At 30.6% G+C, this 18,463-nt stretch overlaps 3 protein-coding genes across 47 annotated transcripts in view; 1 reads left to right on the top strand and 2 right to left on the bottom strand.

Moving 5' to 3' along the window:
* Nucleotides 1-18,463, bottom strand: part of Cip4 (formin-binding protein 1-like Cip4) — a 278,889-nt gene that overhangs the window by 59,818 nt on the left and 200,608 nt on the right. The gene's annotated exons all lie outside the window — the stretch shown is intronic.
* LOC141402152 (serine protease 1-like) lies at nt 13,984-14,970 on the bottom strand. The gene is made up of 2 exons (XM_073982918.1): nt 14,673-14,970; nt 13,984-14,608 (listed from the first exon to the last, which is right to left on the bottom strand). Exons 1-2 carry the CDS (start codon nt 14,933-14,935, stop codon nt 14,044-14,046), a joined length of 828 nt encoding a protein of 275 aa, XP_073839019.1. The 5' UTR covers nt 14,936-14,970; the 3' UTR covers nt 13,984-14,043.
* LOC141402155 (serine protease 1-like) lies at nt 15,351-16,384 on the top strand. Its single transcript, XM_073982923.1, has 2 exons — nt 15,351-15,698; nt 15,763-16,384. The coding sequence occupies exons 1-2, from the start codon at nt 15,415-15,417 to the stop codon at nt 16,325-16,327; spliced, it is 849 nt and encodes a 282-aa protein (XP_073839024.1). The 5' UTR covers nt 15,351-15,414; the 3' UTR covers nt 16,328-16,384.

Genomic DNA, 18,463 nt, shown 5'->3' on the forward strand with positions numbered 1-18,463 from the left:
TTTTTATTTTATATTAATTTTCATTTTTTTAATTTATTTGATTGTTTATTATTTTTTATTTTATTTCGTATTTTATTACTATTTTATTATTATTTTTATAATATTACTTTTTTAATTTAATTTATTTTTTTTTATTCTTATTTATTTTATTATTATTTTATTTTTTCCTTTATTTTTATTTATTTTATTATTATTTTATTATATATATTCTTTATTTTGTATTAATTATTATTTTATTTTAATCAATTTGTATTTAACTTTAATTTTATTTTGTTTTCATTTTATTTTTATTTCTATTTTATTTGAATTTTTTTTTTAACTTTAATTTAATTTTCATTCTGTTTTTATTTTATTATTTTTACTTTATTTTTTTATTATTATTATTTTAATTTTAGTTTTTATTTAATTTTATTTTATTTTTTTTACAATATTTTTTATTATATATATTTTTATTTTTACTTATTTATTAATTAGTTAAGTTATTTATTTATTTATTTATTTTTATTTTGATTTATTTTATTTTTTAGTTCTAATTTTATTATTATTATTTTATTTATCATAGTATTATTGTTTTGTTATCATTTTCATTTATTATTTATTTTTATTTTATTTTTATTTATTTTTTTAATTATTTATTATTATTATTTCCATTTTATTTTATTATTATATTTATTTTTATTTTACTTTTTTATTTTAGTTTTATTTTTGTTATTTTATTTTTATTTATTATTTTATATTTTTTGGTTATTAGTTTGTTCTTTTATTTTTTTGTTTATTTTATTATTATTTTATTTTATATTTATTTTTATTTTCTTTAATTATTATTTTATATTCCTTTTATGTTATTTTATATTTATTTTTATTTTTGTTTTCATTATTAGTATTTTATTATTTTATTTTTTATATTTTTATTTTATTACTATTTTATTTTTTATATTTATTTTTATTTTATTTTCTTTACATTATCTTTATTTTATATTATTATTTTTAATTTTATTTATTATTATTTTTTTAATTAATTTATTTTAATTCACTTTTATTTTATTTTTTCTATTTTATGATTAATTTGTTTAAATTTTACTTTATTTTAGCTTATTTTTATTCAATTTTATTTATTTATTTAATTTTGTTTTTATTATTATATTTCTTATTGTATTATTATTTTATTCTTATTATTATGATATTGTGTTTTTGTCGCATTATTTTATTTTTTATTTCATTATTATTTTTACTTAGTTATTTGTTTTTTTTTTTTAATTCATTTTTATTTTACTATTACTTTATTTTTATTTTACATTTTGATTTATTTTATTTTTATTCAATTTTATTTTATTGTTTATTATTATTTTTTTTATTATAATTTTTCTATTATGCTTTTATTATATTATTATAATTTTTATTTATTTTAATTCTTATTTTGTTATTATTTGTTTATTTCATTATTATTTTTTATTTTACTATTGTTTTATTATTATTTTATTATTATTATTTTATTATATTACTGTTTTAATTTAATTCTATTTTTTTTTTTCTTCTTTTATTTTTATTGTATTTTATTAATTAATTTTTATTGATTATTATTTTGTTCTTTTTTATTTTATTATATATTTTTTATTTTGTATTTATTATTATTTTATTTTAATCCATTTTTATTTAATTTTAATTGTATTCTGCTTTTATTTTAATTTTACTTCTATTTCTATTTTATTTAATTTATTTTTAACTTTAATTTAATTTTCATTCTGTTTATTTTATTATTTTAGTTTTTATTTTATTTACATTATTTTTTATTATATATTATTATTCTTACTTATTTATTAATTAATTAAGTTATTTATTTATTTATTTTTATTTTAGTTAATTTTTATTTTTTATTTTGATTTATTTTATTTTTATTCAATTTTATTTTATTTTTTATGTAGTTCTGATTTTATTATTATTTTTTTATCATATTATTATTGTTTTGTTATCATTTTTATTTTTTTAATTCTTATTTATTATTATTATTATTATTATTATTATTATTATTATTATTATTATTATTATTATTATTGTTATTAATTATTTCCATTTTACTTTTTTATTATTTTTTTCTTTTACTTTTTTATTTTAATTTTATTTTCCTTTTATTTTTCTGTTAATGTTATTTTTGTTTTTTATTTATTATTTTATATTTATTTGTTTGTTCTTTTATTTTTTATTTATTTTATTTTACATTTTTTTTTTATTTTCTTTAATTATTATTTTATATACCTTTTATGTTATTCTATATTCATTTTTGCTATTATTATATTTATACATATTTTATATTTACATAATTATATATACATATTTTATTATTTTATAATTATTTTTTATATTTTTATATGATTTTTATTTTATTACTATTTTATTTTTTATTATTTTATTTTTATTATATTTTTATATTTATTTTTATTTATTTTCTTTACATTATTTTTTATTTTATATTATTATTTTTTATTTTATTAATTTATTTTAATTCACTTTTATTTTTTTCTATTTTATTATTTTAGTATTATTATTTTTTTATTTTATTCAATTTTACTTTATTTTAGCTTATTTTTATGCAATTTTATTTCTATTTTAATTATTTGTTTAATTTTGTTTTTATTATTATATTTGTTATGGTATTATTTTATTCTTATTATATTATTGTAATATTGTGTTTTATTTTATATTTTATTTCATTATTATTTTTACTTATTTATTTGTTTTTTTAATTCATTTTAATTTTACTATTATTTTATTTTTCATTTTGACTTATTTTATTTTTATTCAATTTTATTTTATTTTCTATTATTATTTTTATTGTATTATTATTTGATTATTATTATTTCTTTTTTTATTATTTTTCTATTATGCTTTTATTTGATTATTATTTTATTATTATACTTTTTATTTATTTAAATTCTTATTTTGTTATTATTTTCTTTTTATTATATTTATTTTTTATATACTTTTTAGTTTACTTTATTAATTTAATTTTAATTTTGTTTCCCTTTTATTTTTCATTTATTCTTATTTTATTTTTTTTTTATATTTTTATTTATTATTATTTTGTTCCTTTATTTTTTATTTATTTTATTATGTTTTCACTTTATTATTTTTTATTTTATATTTATTTTTATTTGCTTTTATTATTATTTTATTTTCCTTTCATGCTATTTTATATTTATTTTTATTTTTGTTATTATTAGTATTTTATTATTCTATATTTTTATTTGATTGTTCTTTTATTACTATTTTAATTTGTATTATTTTATTTTTAATTTGTTATATTTTCTTATATTTATTTTTAATTTATTTTCTTTACATTATTTTATTATTTTTTTATTATTTTATTTTAATTCATTTTTATTCTGTTCTAATTTTCTTTTATTTTCATTTCTATTTTATTTTAACTTTATTATTATTTTATTTAATTTTATTTTAACTTTATTATTATTTTATTCAATTTTACTTTAATTTATTTTTATATTTATTTTTTATATTTTTTGTTTTTTGAAAAAATAAAATCGCAAACGCTATCCCAAAAAAAACGCCACAATGTTTCTTATTTTTTATATATATTATTTGATTTTTATTTTATTACTATTTTATTTTTTATTATTTTATTTTTATTATATTTTTATATTTATTTTTATTTTTTATTTTATTTTCTTTACATTATTTTTTATTTTATATTATTTTTTTTATTTTATTAATTTATTTTAATTCACTTTTATTTTTTATTTTTATTTTTTATTTTATAAAATTTTACTTCATTTTAGCTTATTTTTATGCAATTTTATTTCTATTTTAATTATTTTTTTTAATTTTGTTTTTATTATGATATTTTTTATCGTATTATTTTATTCTTATTATATTATTGTAATATTGTGTTTTTATTTTATTTTTTACTTCATTATTATTTTTAGTCATTTATTTGTTTTTTAATTCATTTTAATTTTACTATTGTTTTATTTTTATTTTTCATTTTGGCTTATTTTATTTTTATTCAATTTTATATTATTTTTATACCCTACACCACAATGTGGAAAGGGTATTATAAGTTTGTTTTGGTAAAAATTCATGTAACACCGCGAAATATTCGTCGGAGACCCCCAATGTGGTATACCAATCTTTATATCTCGGCGAGATAAAGCGATTTTGAGATGTGTGTCCGTCCGTCCGTCCGTGTGTCAGTCTGTCCATTATAAATTGTAATCAAACTCCAGGCCGCAATTACGGACCGATCGTCACGAAATTTGGTATGGAGGTCAGTTTCACATCAGAATAGATCGCTATTTTAATTGGTGATGATCGTGAAATATTTAGCGGGTGAAATGGACCAAAAACATAATTTTTATCCGATTTTGTAGATGCTCTGTAGGTCGCAATAATAGTCAGATCGCCTCGAAATTTTAAGTAAGGTAAGATTATGTGACGAAGAAGTCGCTTGCAATTGGAGATTGCGATCAGATAATATTTAGAGGGTTAAATGGACCAAAACTTTTGTGTGAAAATTGTGAAAAATTTTAGTATACAGCTTAAATCTTTATTCTTGGAAGAGACATTCCGGGCAAGTAAGCTATACTTGGAAGAGGAACGCTTGACCTTTCTATTGATGTCAATTGTGTTGGTGTACATGATAATATAACAGAGTTACAGCCTAATTTACACTGTTATTTGTTTGTAGTGTAATGATAAACACACTAGAGGTCGCAATTATAGCCCAATAATCACGAAATTGTGCACGAGGTTGGGAGTTAGGTAAAGGAAGATGCCTCTAATTTTGGATGATGATCTTATATTATTTAGCGGGTGAAATGGACCATTACTTTTGTATGAAAAATACAAAAAAATATTTTTGGTCTATATTTTATTTCCTGGAGGGCATATACCGGCAAAGTATACTACGTATGAAAATAGAACTACTGATCTTCCCCCTGATGAAAATTGCAATAAAGCGAAACAATTATTTTGTTAGAAATGTTGATATGTGGAAAGCTAATTCCCAAGGGTAAAGGTGTAGGGTATTGCATGGTCGGCCCCGTCCGACTATAGCCTTGGCTTACTTGTTTATTATTATTTTTATTGTATTATTTTTTTATTATTATTTCTTTTCTATTATGCTTTTATTTTATTATTATAATTTTTATTTATTTTAATTCTTATTTTGTTATTTTTTTTTTATTTTACTATATTTATTCCTTATCTACTTTTTAGTTTACTTTTTTAATTTAATTTTAATTTTGTTTTCTTTTCTTTTATTTTTCATTTATTGTTATTTTATTTTTTATTTTTCTTTTTCTTTTCTTCTTTTTCTCTTTAATTTTTTTATTTATTTTATTATGATTTCATTTTATTATTTTTTATTTTATATTTATTTTTCTTATTTCTATTTATTTGCATTTATTATTATTTTATTTTCCTTTCATGTTATTTTTATATTTATTTTTATTTTTGTTATTATTATTAGCATTTTATTATTCTATATTTTTATTTGATTGTTCTTTTATTACTATTTTAATTTGTATTATTTTATTTTTAATTTATTATATTTTCTTATATTTATTTTTAATTTAGTTTTTATTTTATTTTCTTTACATTATTTTATAATTATTTTATTTTTATTCTGTTTTCATTTTCTTTTATTTTTATTTATATTTTATTTTAATTTTATTATTATAATTATATAATTATTATTATTATTATTATTATAATTATTATTATTATTATTATTATTAGTATTATTATTATTATTATTATTATTATTATTATTATTATTATTATTATTATTATTATTATTATTATTATTATTATTATTATTATTATTATTATTATTATTATTATTATTATTATTAATTCTATTTTTATTTTAATTTTTATTTATTTTATTATTAGTTCCTCTTGCTTACATTAATATTTGTACATAAAGAGAAGGTTTAAACGCCTTACTTCTATAATTAAACATTTAAAGCAACACATACATACATATGTACATAGTTTATACTAAGGTAAAAAATGTTTAAGGAAAAGATGACAAAAAACCTTCAACTATAAAATATAATATAGAATATAAAATATAATATATTATAAAATATAAAATATATGTACGTTATTTCTATTATTATTTTCATGTTATTATTTTTTATTTTCTTATTATTTAATTTGGGTTTTATTATTTTATTTCTATTTTATCACTATTTTCTTGTTTTCTTTTTATTATTTTATTATTATTTTAATATATTTTTATTTTATTACTTTATTTTTATTTGATTTAATATATTTATTTAGCCTATGACAAAAATGTAAATTTTATTATTTTATACACTACACTGGCTTCAAATATTCCCACAACATTATCAAAAATACATACATTTTTATAAACCTCGAAACATAAAAGATGACACTGACCAAATCAAGATAATTTTGCCACAAAAGTGGAGTTCGGTGTAAAACAATTGAAAACTTCACTCTTAAAAACAACCATACAATAATAAAATTAAACTGATTGCAACATTGGCACTTTAAACTGTCACTCAAACCAAACCAAAAGTACAAAAAGTGTTCATAAAAGTTAGCCATTTTTATTGTGGCGTCATTTTGCCGCTAGTGGTGCCACTTTGTTAGAGACGACAGACAGACAGACATGGTATGCTGCCCCTTGCCAAAATCTATTTAAAACCAAAAATGGTTAAAATTATTATTTTATGGTTAATTGTATTTGTAAGTTGTTTTTCCTCTCTTCTCATTTGATTCACAATTCGTTTTGTTTTTTTTTTTTCATTTTGTGGAAACTTCAAGGTTAATGCAGCAGAGTTACGATCTCTTTTCTGTGTACAGCCAGCCAGCCACTTTGCCAATAATTCACATGGATTTTTATAAGCAGGCAGGCAGTAACCAACAAATAGTTAATAGTTCTTATGACAAAATAAATAGCCAAAGAGCAGCTGAACTGAATACACCAGCTGACGATTGAAAATTTTAGCAGATTTGACCACAACACACAAATAGACTACAATGAGGAAAAAAACTTGATTGCTGTAAAGTCTATAAATAAAGCTTGTTTCCATTTTGTCTTTCCTTATACATAGAATCAAATATGTCGTCAATTCTTTTTTAACTTTTGAAATGTACGAGATGAGAGGTGCATAAAATTGATGGAATAAAATGGGAAAATATTTATGGTCAAATTTATGGGATTTGATGATGAATGCAATAATTTTAGTAACTTTTGACAGAAGTAAATACCGTTAACATTCAGGAATATATAATAGAGAATTAGAAAAATATAAGCATTGGTCTTATCTTCCATTTCCCGGATCCGTTCGAGAGTTTTCCTTTGCTCCAACCACTACACACGGTATCATACGGTCTTTTGCACCTTTCAGGCTATTTTCTCAGGAAGATGAAACTTGTACCGTCGTATGGGGGTCAGTGAATAAAAGTTGTTACAACTAAAATCAAAGTGATTCGAAGGCAGACCCAAAAACTGATATTTTCCGAAATTTTGTGCGAGAGGTACCCTAAGGGGAAGACCGAAGTTTCACTACATTTGAACAAAACATAAGAAGATCCAACGTTTGGACAAAAACAGTTGTTCTGTTCAACAGATATAGCGGGCTTTCGGGCTTTTTTTTATCAGAAAGTATGGACTTTCAATGATGCACATTTTACCCGTATGAAAATGTATATACAAGGGTATATCACTGCTGAGGGTATAAAAATAATTCGCAATTTTAAGTGGTGTGATTTTTTAATAACTTGAAAATTCATTCCATTTATTTGAAGTTTTTTTGTTTTTGTTTTGTTCTTTGTTTATTTTCTTCTTTTCTTTAATGCTAATCAATTTCTGGCCTCTCAAGTTTTATTGATTACCCCTTGTCTGTGTCTATTGGCAAAAGATCTAAGACTTATGATAATTTAACTTCTCATATGTTATGATTCTAAGACACAATTGAAATGTATTTTTGCTTTCATTTGATAACCATATCAAGGAAAGAGAGAGAGAGAGAGTGAGCACTGACAGAAACAGAAGTGCTTAAATTAACTATTTTATTTTTTTGGCAAAATAAAATGCCACATACATACATAGTTTGACAAATTAATGATTACTACGACTGCTAGACTAACCCTACTGCTGGACAATTATCTAATTGATTGGGTGATATCAACAAGTGCTGGTGGTGGTTGTGTCGGTGTTGTTTGGGGACAACCCCAGCATGTAATGTGACACGCGTACAAGTGGCGCTCATCAATTAACTTAAATTACTACATGGTGTTGAAATGAGTGCCCACTCTTCGTGTGCCGCAACAAATAGATAGAGGTAGGCTTAAATATATCAAATTCATAAACAGGTTTAGGGTGAGGTTTTTTTGGGGTCTAACAAAAATAGAAGGGTATTTTATTTTCGTTAGGTTTTATATTTTGTCATTTGGGGTGGGGGCTGTGAACAACACAAAGGTGTGCTTCATGCTAAAATTTCATTAACAATTTATTCACTTAGAATATTTTCCAATGTTTCCATAAGTATGTATTTGCAAATGTGTGAAAGAAAAAGGAGTGGTCAAAACGTCAACAGTAAGCATGTTTTTTCAAGTTTGGACACCAATTACATATTGTAATTGTCAGCTGCTGGTTATGGTGGTGGTTCAGCTGTGCCATTTGGTTGTTCGGTTTGTTCTGTTGAAATTCCTATGGTGTGCTAGAATTTATGAATGCGAAATGGGAGCGATTGTTAAATTGCCTTTGAAGTACCTTAAAAATAATTAAATTGCTGCAAGGTCATTAAGGTGCAGAGAGCTTAATTTATGCGGCGCTAGACTAACCCTGTTTTACGAAAATAATTGTTTACAATTCTGAGTGTGGAAAGACTTTTATACAAAAAAAATTAGAAATATCAATAAAGTCAATCCAGAATGAATACATATCACTTGGTCAAAGTGAAATCAGGACAGCAATAAATTAATTTGAGGACAAAAAAAGAAGCACTCTTTCTTTCAGGAAGGGTCTTTAGAAGCACCCTTTCTTTCAGGAAGGGTCTTTAGAAGCACCCTTTCTTTCATGAAGAGTCTTTAGAAGCACCCTTTCTTTCAGGGAGGGTCTATAGAAGCACCCTTTCTTTCAGGAAGAGTCTTTAGAAGCACCCTTTCTTTCAGGGAGGGTCGTTATAAGCACCCTTTTTTTCTGGAAGGGTCTTTAGAAGCACCCTTTTTTCTGGAAGGGTCTTTAGAAGCACCCTTTCTTTCAGGAAGGGTCTTTAGAAGCACCTTTTCTTTCAGGTAGGGTCTTTAGAAGCACCCTTTCTTTCAGGTAGGGTCTTTAGAAGCACCCTTTCTTTCAGGTAGGGTCTTTAGAAACACCCTTTCTTTCAGGAAGGGTCTTTAGAAGCACCCTTTCTTTCAGGAAAGGTCTTTAGAAGCACTCTTTATTTCAGGAAGGATCTTTAGAAGCACTCTTTCATTCAGGAAGGGTCTTTAGAAGCACCCTTTCTTTCCGGAAGGGTTTTTAGAAGCACCATTTCTTACAGGAAGGGTCTTTAGAAGCACCCTTTCTTTCAGGAAGGGTCTTTAGAAACACCCTTTCTTTCAGGAAGGGTCTTTAGAAACACCCTTTCTTTCATGAAGGGTCTTTAGAAGCACCCTTTCTGAAAGCAAGCGTCTATAGAAGCACCCTTTCTGAAAGGAAGCGTCTATAGAAGCACCCTTTCTGAAAGAAAGCGTCTATAGAAGCACCCTTTCTGAAAGAAAGCGTCTATAGAAGCACCCTTTCTGAAGGAAAGCGTCTATAGAAGCACCCTTTCTTTCAGGAAGGGTCTATAGATGCACCCTTTCTTTCAGGAAGGGTCTTTAGAATCACCCTTTCTTTCAGAGAGGGTCTATAGAAGCATCTTTCTTTCAGAGAGGGTCTATAAAAGCATCTTTCTTTCAGAGAGGGTCTATAGAAGCACCCTTTCTTTCAGAGAGGGTCGATAGAAGCGCCCTTTCTTTCAGAGAGGGTCTATAGAAGCACCCTTTCTTTCAGGAAGGGTCTTTAGAAGCACCCTTTCTTTCAGGAAGGGTCTTTAGAAGCACCATTTCTTTCAGGAAGGGTCTTTAGAAGCACCCTTTCTTTCAGGAAGGGTCTTTAGAAGCACCCTTTCTTTCAGGAAGGGTCTTTAGAAGCACCCTTTCTTTCAGGAAGGGACTTTAGAAGCACCCTTTCTTTCTGGAAGGGTCTTTAGAAGCACCCTTTATTTCAGGAAGGGTCTTTAGAAGCACCCTTTATTTCAGAGAGGGTCTATAGAAGCACCCTTTCTTTCAAAGAGGGTCAATAGAAGCACCCTTTCTTTCAAAGAGGGTCAATAGAAGCACACTTTCTTTCAGAGAGGGTCTATAGAAGCACCCTTTCTTTCAGAGAGGGTCTATAGAAGCACCCTTTCTTTCAGAGAGGGTCTATAGAAGCACCCTTTCTTTCAGAGAGGGTCTATAGAAGCACCCTTTCTTTCAGAGAGGGTCTATAGAAGCACCCTTTCTTTCAGAGAGGGTCTATAGAAGCACCCTTTCTTTCAGAGAGCGTCTATAGAAGCACCCATTCGTTTAGAAAGGGTCTATAGAAGCACTCCTTCTTTCAGAAATGTTCTATAGAAGCACCCTTTTTCAGAGAGGGTCTAGAGAAGAACCCTTTCTTTCAGAAAGATCTATAGAACACGTTTTTTTTCAGAAAGGGTCTATAGAACACGGTTTCTTTCAGAAAGGGTCTATAGAACACGGTTTCTTTTAGAAAGGGTCTATAGAACACGGTTTCTTTCAGAAAGGGTCTATAGAACACGGTTTCTTTCAGAAAGGGTCTATAGAACACGGTTTCTTTCAGAAAGGGTCTATAGAACACGGTTTCTTTCAGAAAGGGTCTATAGAACACGGTTTCTTTCAGAAAGGGTCTATAGAAGCAACCTTTCTTTCACAGATGATCTATAGAAGCACCCTTTCTTTCATAAAGGGTCTATAGAAGCACCCTTTCTTTCAGAGAGGGTCTATAGAAGCACCCTTTCTTTGAGATAGGGTCTATAGAAGCACCCTTTCTTTGAGATAGGGTCTATAGAAGCACCCTTTCTTTGAGATAGGGTCTATAGAAGCACCCTTTCTTTGAGATAGGGTCTATAGAAGCACCCTTTCTTTCAGAAAAGGTCTATAGAAGCACCCTTTCTTTCAGAAAAGGTCTATAGAAGGACCCTTTCTTTCAGAAAAGGTCTATAGAAGCACCCTTTCTTTCAGAAAAGGTCTATAGAAGCACCCTTTCTTTCAGAAAAGGTCTATAGAAGCACCCTTTCTTTCAGAAAAGGTCTATAGAAGCACCCTTTCTTTCAGAAAAGGTCTATAGAAGCACACCTTCTTTCAGAGAGGGTCTATAGTAGCACATCTTCTTTCAGAGAGGGTCTATAGAAGCACACCTTCTTTCATAGAGGTTCTGTAGAAGCCACCTATCATTTAAAAAGGGTCTCTAGAAGCACCCTATCATTTAGAAAGGGTCTATAGAAGCACCCTATCATTTAGAAAGGGTCCATAGAAGCACCCTTTCTTTCAGAAAAGATCTATAGAAGCACCCTTTCTTTCAGAAAAGGTCTATAGAAGCACCCCTTCTTTCAGAAAAGGTCTATAGAAGCACCCTTTCTTTCAGAAAAGGTCTATAGAAGCACCCTTTCTTTCAGAAAAGGTCTATAGAAGCACCCTTTCTTTCAGAAAAGGTCTATAGAAGCACTCCTTCTTTCATAGAAGCCCCCTCTCTATAGAAGCACCCTTTCTTTCAGAAAAGGTCTATAGAAGCACCCTTTGTTTCAGAAAAGGTCTATAGAAGCCCCCTTTCTTTCAGAAAAGGTCTATAGAAGTCCCCTTTCTTTCAGAAAAGGTCTATAGAAGCACCCTTTCTTTCAGAAAAGGTCTATAGAAGCACCCTTTCTTTCAGAAAAGGTCTATAGAAGCACCCTTTCTTTCAGAAAAGGTCTATAGAAGCACCCTTTCTTTCAGAAAAGGTCTATAGAAGCACACTTTCTTTCAGAAAAGGTCTATAGAAGCACCCTTTCTTTCAGAAAAGGTCTATAGAAGCACCCTTTCTTTCAGAAAAGGTCTATAGAAGCACCCTTTCTTTCAGAAAAGGTCTATAGAAGCACCCTTTCTTTCAGAGAAGTTCTATAGAAGCACCCCTTCTTTCAGAAAGGGTCTATAGAAGCACCCCTTCTTTCAGAAAGGGTCTATAGAAGCAACCCTTCTTCCAGAAAGGGTCTATAGAAGCACCCCTTCTTTCAGACAGGGTCTATAGAAGCACCCCTTCTTTCAGAAAGGGTCTATAGAAGCACCCCTTCTTTCAGAAAGGGTCTATAGAAGCACCCCTTCTTTCAGAAAGGGTCTATAGAAGCACCCCTTCTTTCAGAAAGGGTCTATAGAAGCACCCCTTCTTTCAGAAAGGGTCTATAGAAGCACCCTTTCTTTCTGGAAGGGTCTTTAGAAGCACCCTTTCTTTCAGGAAGGGTCTTCAGAAGCACCCTTTCTTTCAGGAAAGGTTTTTAGAAGCACCCTTTCTTTCAGGAAGGGTCTTTAGAAGCACCCTTTCTTTCAGAGAGGGTCTTTAGAAGCACCCTTTCTTTCAGAGAGGGTCTATAGAAGCACCCTTTCTTTCAGAGAGGGTCTATAGAAGCACCCTTTCTTTCAGAGAGGGTCTATAGAAGCAACCTTTCTTTCAGAGAGGGTCTATAGAAGCACCCTTTCTTTCAGAGAGGGTCTATAGAAGCACCCTTTCTTTCAGAGAGGGTCTATAGAAGCACCCCTTCTTTCAGAGGGGGTCTATAGAAGCACCATTTCTTCCAGAGGGGGTATATAGAAGCACCATTTCTTTCAGAGGGGGTCTATAGAAGCACCCTTTCATTCAGAGAGGGTCTATAGAAGCACCCTTTCTTTCAGAGAGGGTCTATAGAAGCACCCTTTCTTTCAGAGAGGGTCTATAGAAGCACCCTTTCCTTCAGAGAGGGTCTATAGAACCACCCTTTCTTTCAGAGAAGGTCTATAGAAGCACCCTTTTTTTCAAAGAGGGTCTATAGAAGCACAATTTCTTTCATAAAGGGTCTATAGAAGCACCCTTTCTTTCAGAAAGGGAGGGTCTATAGAAGAAACATTTCTTTCAGAAAGGGAGGGTCTATAGAAGCACCCTTTTTCAGAAGTAATCTATAGAAGCGGCATTTCCTTCAGAATGGGTTCATAGAAGCGCCGTTTCTTTCAGAAAAGGGTCTATAGAAGCACCATTTCTTTCAGAAAGGGTCTATAAAAGCACCATTTCTCTCAGAAAGGGTCTATAGAAGCGCCGTTTCTTTCAGCTAGAGTCTATAGAAGCACACCTTCTTTCAGAGAGGGTCTATAGTAGCACATCTTCTTTCAGAGAGGGTCTATAGAAGCACACCTTCTTTCATAGAGGTTCTGTAGAAGCCACCTATCATTTAAAAAGGGTCTCTAGAAGCACCCTATCATTTAGAAAGGGTCTATAGAAGCACCCTATCATTTAGAAAGGGTCCATAGAAGCACCCTTTCTTTCAGAGAGGGTCTATAGAAGCACCCTTTCTTTCAGAGAGACTCTATAGAAGCACCCTTTCTTTCAGAGAGGGTCTATAGAAGCACCCTTTCTTTCATAGAGGGTCTATAGAAGCACCCTTTCATTCAGAAAGGGTCTATAGAAGCACCCTTTCTTTCAGAGAGGGTCTATAGAAACACCTTTTCTTTCAGAGAGGGTCTATAGAGCCACCCTTTCATTCAGAAAGGGTCTATAGAAGCACATTTTCTTTCGGAAAGGTTTTGTAGAAGCACGCTTTCTTCATCGCAAAAGTGCATCTGAAGGACAAGCTCGTGGACTGTTTTGAAGTTTGCTGCAAAAAGTTATTACTCAATGGAAACAAAGTCCATTGCTCGTATCCCCTGACCACTTCTCTCATGTTGGAAAAAGTAACAAAAATCGAATTAATATTTTATGATGAACTATACTCATTTATTTCAAAGAAATAAAGTCGTTTAAAGAATTTAGTAGGAGATGCCAGTGTTGGACTTGATCCAATCCAAGTAGCTGGTCAAACGGGTGAAGGCAGCTGGGTAACCCTTGGCACAGCCGGCAGCAGCACCGAAGGAAGTCAAACCAACTTGGACCTTGGTAGATTCCAAAACCAATGGGCCACCGGAATCACCGTTGCAGGTAGAAACACCACCGGTGGTGGAGACGCAAATGTTGGAGGAGGTAACAATGGAGGTACCATAGGTGGCAGCACAGACAGTGTTGGTGATGACTTGCATGCGGGCCCATTGCAAGTTGTTGGTGACAGAGGTGGCAGAGTCGGAGATCTTGCCCCAACCGGAAGCGATAACGTAATCACCAGCATAGGTGGAGTAAGAGTTGGCAATGGCGGGCAATTTAACGGCTTGGATCTTGGTGGTGTAGGAGACAGAGGGGATCTTGATCAAGGAGATATCGTTCTTCAAGGTGTTTGCGTTCCAGCCAGAGTGGATGATAATGTCGCTCTTGGAAACGGTGTGAGTGACTTCAGCGGAGGTGCGGACGGTGGCACCCAAGTAGACGGTGACGGATTGGATACTACAAGAGACATTTATTTTTTCATATATTCTCAAGAATATTTTCAGTTTTTACTAAAACTTACCCATCGGTACAGTGAGCAGCAGTCAAAACCCATTGGTTACCGATCAAGGAACCACCGCACCAGGCAGAGGACAAGGCACTAACCTTCAAGGATAGACCAACTTGGTAGGGGAATTGGCCAACGGAGGCAGTGTTGCCGTTGGTAATGCGTCCCTCGGTTTCCATGACGGGCATGATGACGTTGCGGGATTCCACATTTTCGGCTCTCAAGTCGAAGGCAGAGGCGGTGGCCAAAGCCAAAGCGAAAATAACAAAGAATTTCATGGTGCTACTGTACGAATACAACTGCTTGCTTCCCAAAGATCCGCAATGGGTTTTTATAGAGGACGTTATCGTTTATTGTTATTATCTAAAATTTGACTAAATTCTAAAGGTATTTCAGCAAAATGCAGTTATTAATAAAATATGCAATGTTGTTCCATGTTTAGTGATTTATATTTATTAAATGCGAAATTCTTATTGGAAATCCCGCATTGATAAAATGGAGATTGTGATTGGAAATGGCACGGACTTTATCTTTATGGGACTTATTTTTGTTTACGTATTTCCGCTAGACTGCAGTGGGCCAGCAGAACCTATCATTTAGTATTTGACACAAACACATTTATCTCAGGTGGTAGATAATCAATGACTTGCAGTAGGAAAAATTTAGTCCATTTTAGAATTTTGACAACATTTTGATAGGGCAGTGTGTATTGATGATAAGGTAGGTGGTGCGCACTATAAAAACCCTGCACAAATCTATGCAAAATAAGCAGTTGTATTCGTACAGTAGCACCATGAAATTCTTTATTATTTTCGCATTGGCTTTGGCCGCCGTCTCCGCTGAGGAAATTTACCAACGCGATTTGGTTGTACCAGTCATTGATGGCGAAGGTCGCATTACCAATGGCAACACCGCCTCCGTTGGTCAATTCCCCTACCAAGTTGGTCTATCCTTGAAGGTTAGCGCCTTGTCCTCTGCCTGGTGCGGTGGTTCCTTGATCGGTAACCAATGGGTTTTGACTGCTGCTCACTGTACCGATGGGTAAGTTTTAGTAAAATGTGAAAACATTTTTGAGAATATATGAAAACATAAATGTCTCTTGTAGTATCCAATCCGTTACCGTCTACTTGGGTGCCACCGTCCGCACCTCCGCTGAAGTCACTCACACCGTTGCCAAGAGCGACATTATCATCCACTCTGGCTGGAACGCAAACACCTTGAAGAACGATATCTCCTTGATCAAGATCCCCTCTGTCACCTATACCACCAAGATCCAAGCCGTTAAATTACCCGCCATTGCCAACTCTTACTCCACCTATGCCGGTGATTACGTTATCGCTTCCGGTTGGGGCAAGATCTCCGACTCTGCCACCTCTGTCACCAACAACTTGCAATGGGCCCGCATGCAAGTCATCACCAACACTGTCTGTGCTGCCACCTACGGTACCTCCATTGTTACCTCCTCCAACATTTGCGTCTCCACCACCGGTGGTGTATCTACCTGCAACGGCGATTCTGGCGGTCCATTGGTTTTGGAATCTACCAAGGTCCAAGTTGGTTTGACTTCCTTCGGTGCCGCTGCCGGCTGTGCCAAGGGTTACCCAGCTGCCTTCACCCGCTTGACCAGCTACTTGGATTGGATCAAGTCCAACACTGGCATCTCCTACTAAATGGGTTATTCCGAATAAATTCTTTGAAATAAATGACAAATTCTTGTGAAATTTAAATTTTTTATTTATTTATTTATTTATTTTTTTTTTTTTTTTTGATTCCGCGAATAGGAAACTTTGAGCAGTAAAAGTTTATAAAAAATATCATCTTGAAGATATAAAGGGAATTCAAAACGAATGAGCGATAAATGATAACGACATATTTCGATATACATAAAAACAACAATTCAAATATGACAGATTTTTGTTTAAATCGATAAAATTGAACGGGGGCCTTAGAAAATGTCGCATATTAAATTTGAAGGCTATTAAATTAAAATCGGGAAATAATATATAGGGACTAAACCAAAATCTGAATCGATTTTTGTCAAAATCGATGAAACTTATCAACGACCTAAGAAAACATCACATATTCAATTTAAACGCTATTCAATTAAAATTGACTGATTTATTGTAAAATCGGGTAGAGGGCTATATCCAAATCTGAACCGATTTTTCTTAAAATCGGTAAAACTGATCAGGGCCTAAGAACATACATATATAATATTTATTTTGAAGTCTATTCTTTTAAAATTGACCGAGTTTTAGCAAAATCGGGGAGAGATATATATGGGGGCTATATCGAAATCTGAAGCGGTATTTATCATTCCTATGCCCTCATAAGTACTTGTACAAAAATTCATCGTCTTAAGTCAACTCCTATTTTTGTCCACGTGCGTCGTTAAATGTTTATGAAAAAAACTACAAAAAATATTTTTTAGGAAATCGTATAAGAACCAATGAAGTAGAATAGAAAACATGTAAAAACAGTGTCAGTCGGATTTTGCCGACAGAGATATACACTCACGATATGGAATCGAATACCGGCTTCGCAACCAAAATCATTTTCCCCAATAATTATGTATTAAGGGGTTTTCAAATGTTGTAGACCTTTTTGGACGTATGAATTTGCCGACAAACAAGTAAAAAAGCGTCAGTCGGCTTTGCCGACAGAGATATACCCTCAGCCAATGTGAAGTGAAACTTTCATCTACGGGCAGATCGTATTTAGTGTCTCTTCAGAATTTTGTGGCCCTTTTTGAACATTTGAAGTTGCCGACAAAAATGTGTATTAAGAATTAACTGCACTTAGATTCAAATGTTGAACATTTGTGGGGGAGGTACCCTTAGGGAGGACCGATATGGGCCATTTTAGAAGTTAAACTAAATTTTTGACAAAATATATATTGAGAACCAAAGTTTGGACCAAATTGGTTGACCAATTCAAGTGATATCGTCCTATCAGTTTAGTGACATTTTATTGGGGGAGAAGTACCGGAAGTTGCGGTTCGGTATTGCCCCATGAAACTAAGTTAGGATAAAATATGACGAAGACCAAATGTTGGACCAAATCGGTTGAACAGTTCGAGAGTTATCGTGGCATAGGGTTTTTTACACCTTTCGGGCTGTTTTCCCAAGAAATATGGACTTGCCCCTGAAATAACTTTCACCGTCGTAATGGAGATAGCGAATGCAAATGGCTTCAGCAAAAATCAAAATGATTCGAGAGCAGGTCTTAAAGTGAACTTATCCGAAATTTTGTGTGGGAGGTACCAGAAGGAGTAGACAAATATAGTCCATATTTGAACATGATCTTTGTCTGGTAGATATAATAGCATGTGCAGAGTATAGATTACATCGGACACTCCCTTCACGAGTTATCGTGCGCACAATTTATCCGAACATTTTTGAACTTTTGTGAGGGAGGTACCTGAAGGAGTGGACCCGATATGGTTTATCTTCGAACATAAACTATGTTTGGACAAAATATTACGAAGGCCAATTTTTGGACAGAATTGGCAAATCCGTGCGAGATTTATCTTGCGCTTCCACCCATAAACATGGTGTGATAGGGTTTGTTTTTCAACTTTCAGGCTATTTTTTTCAGGAAGTATGAACTTGCCCCTGAGGAAACTTGTACCGTCGTATGGAAGGCAGTGAATACAAGTTGTTGCAACAAAAACCAAGGCGATTCGAGAGCAGGTCCTAAACTTAACTTTTCCGAAATTTTATGTGGGAGGTACTCGAAGGAGTTTACCGATTGAGTCCATATTGGAACCTCATCTAAGTCTGGTAGAAATTTCATAATGTGCAAAG

Source organism: Musca autumnalis, unplaced genomic scaffold, assembly GCF_047663935.1.
Source record: "Musca autumnalis isolate F117 unplaced genomic scaffold, ASM4766393v1 scaffold_4, whole genome shotgun sequence".
NCBI classification, from domain to species: Eukaryota; Metazoa; Arthropoda; class Insecta; order Diptera; family Muscidae; genus Musca; species Musca autumnalis.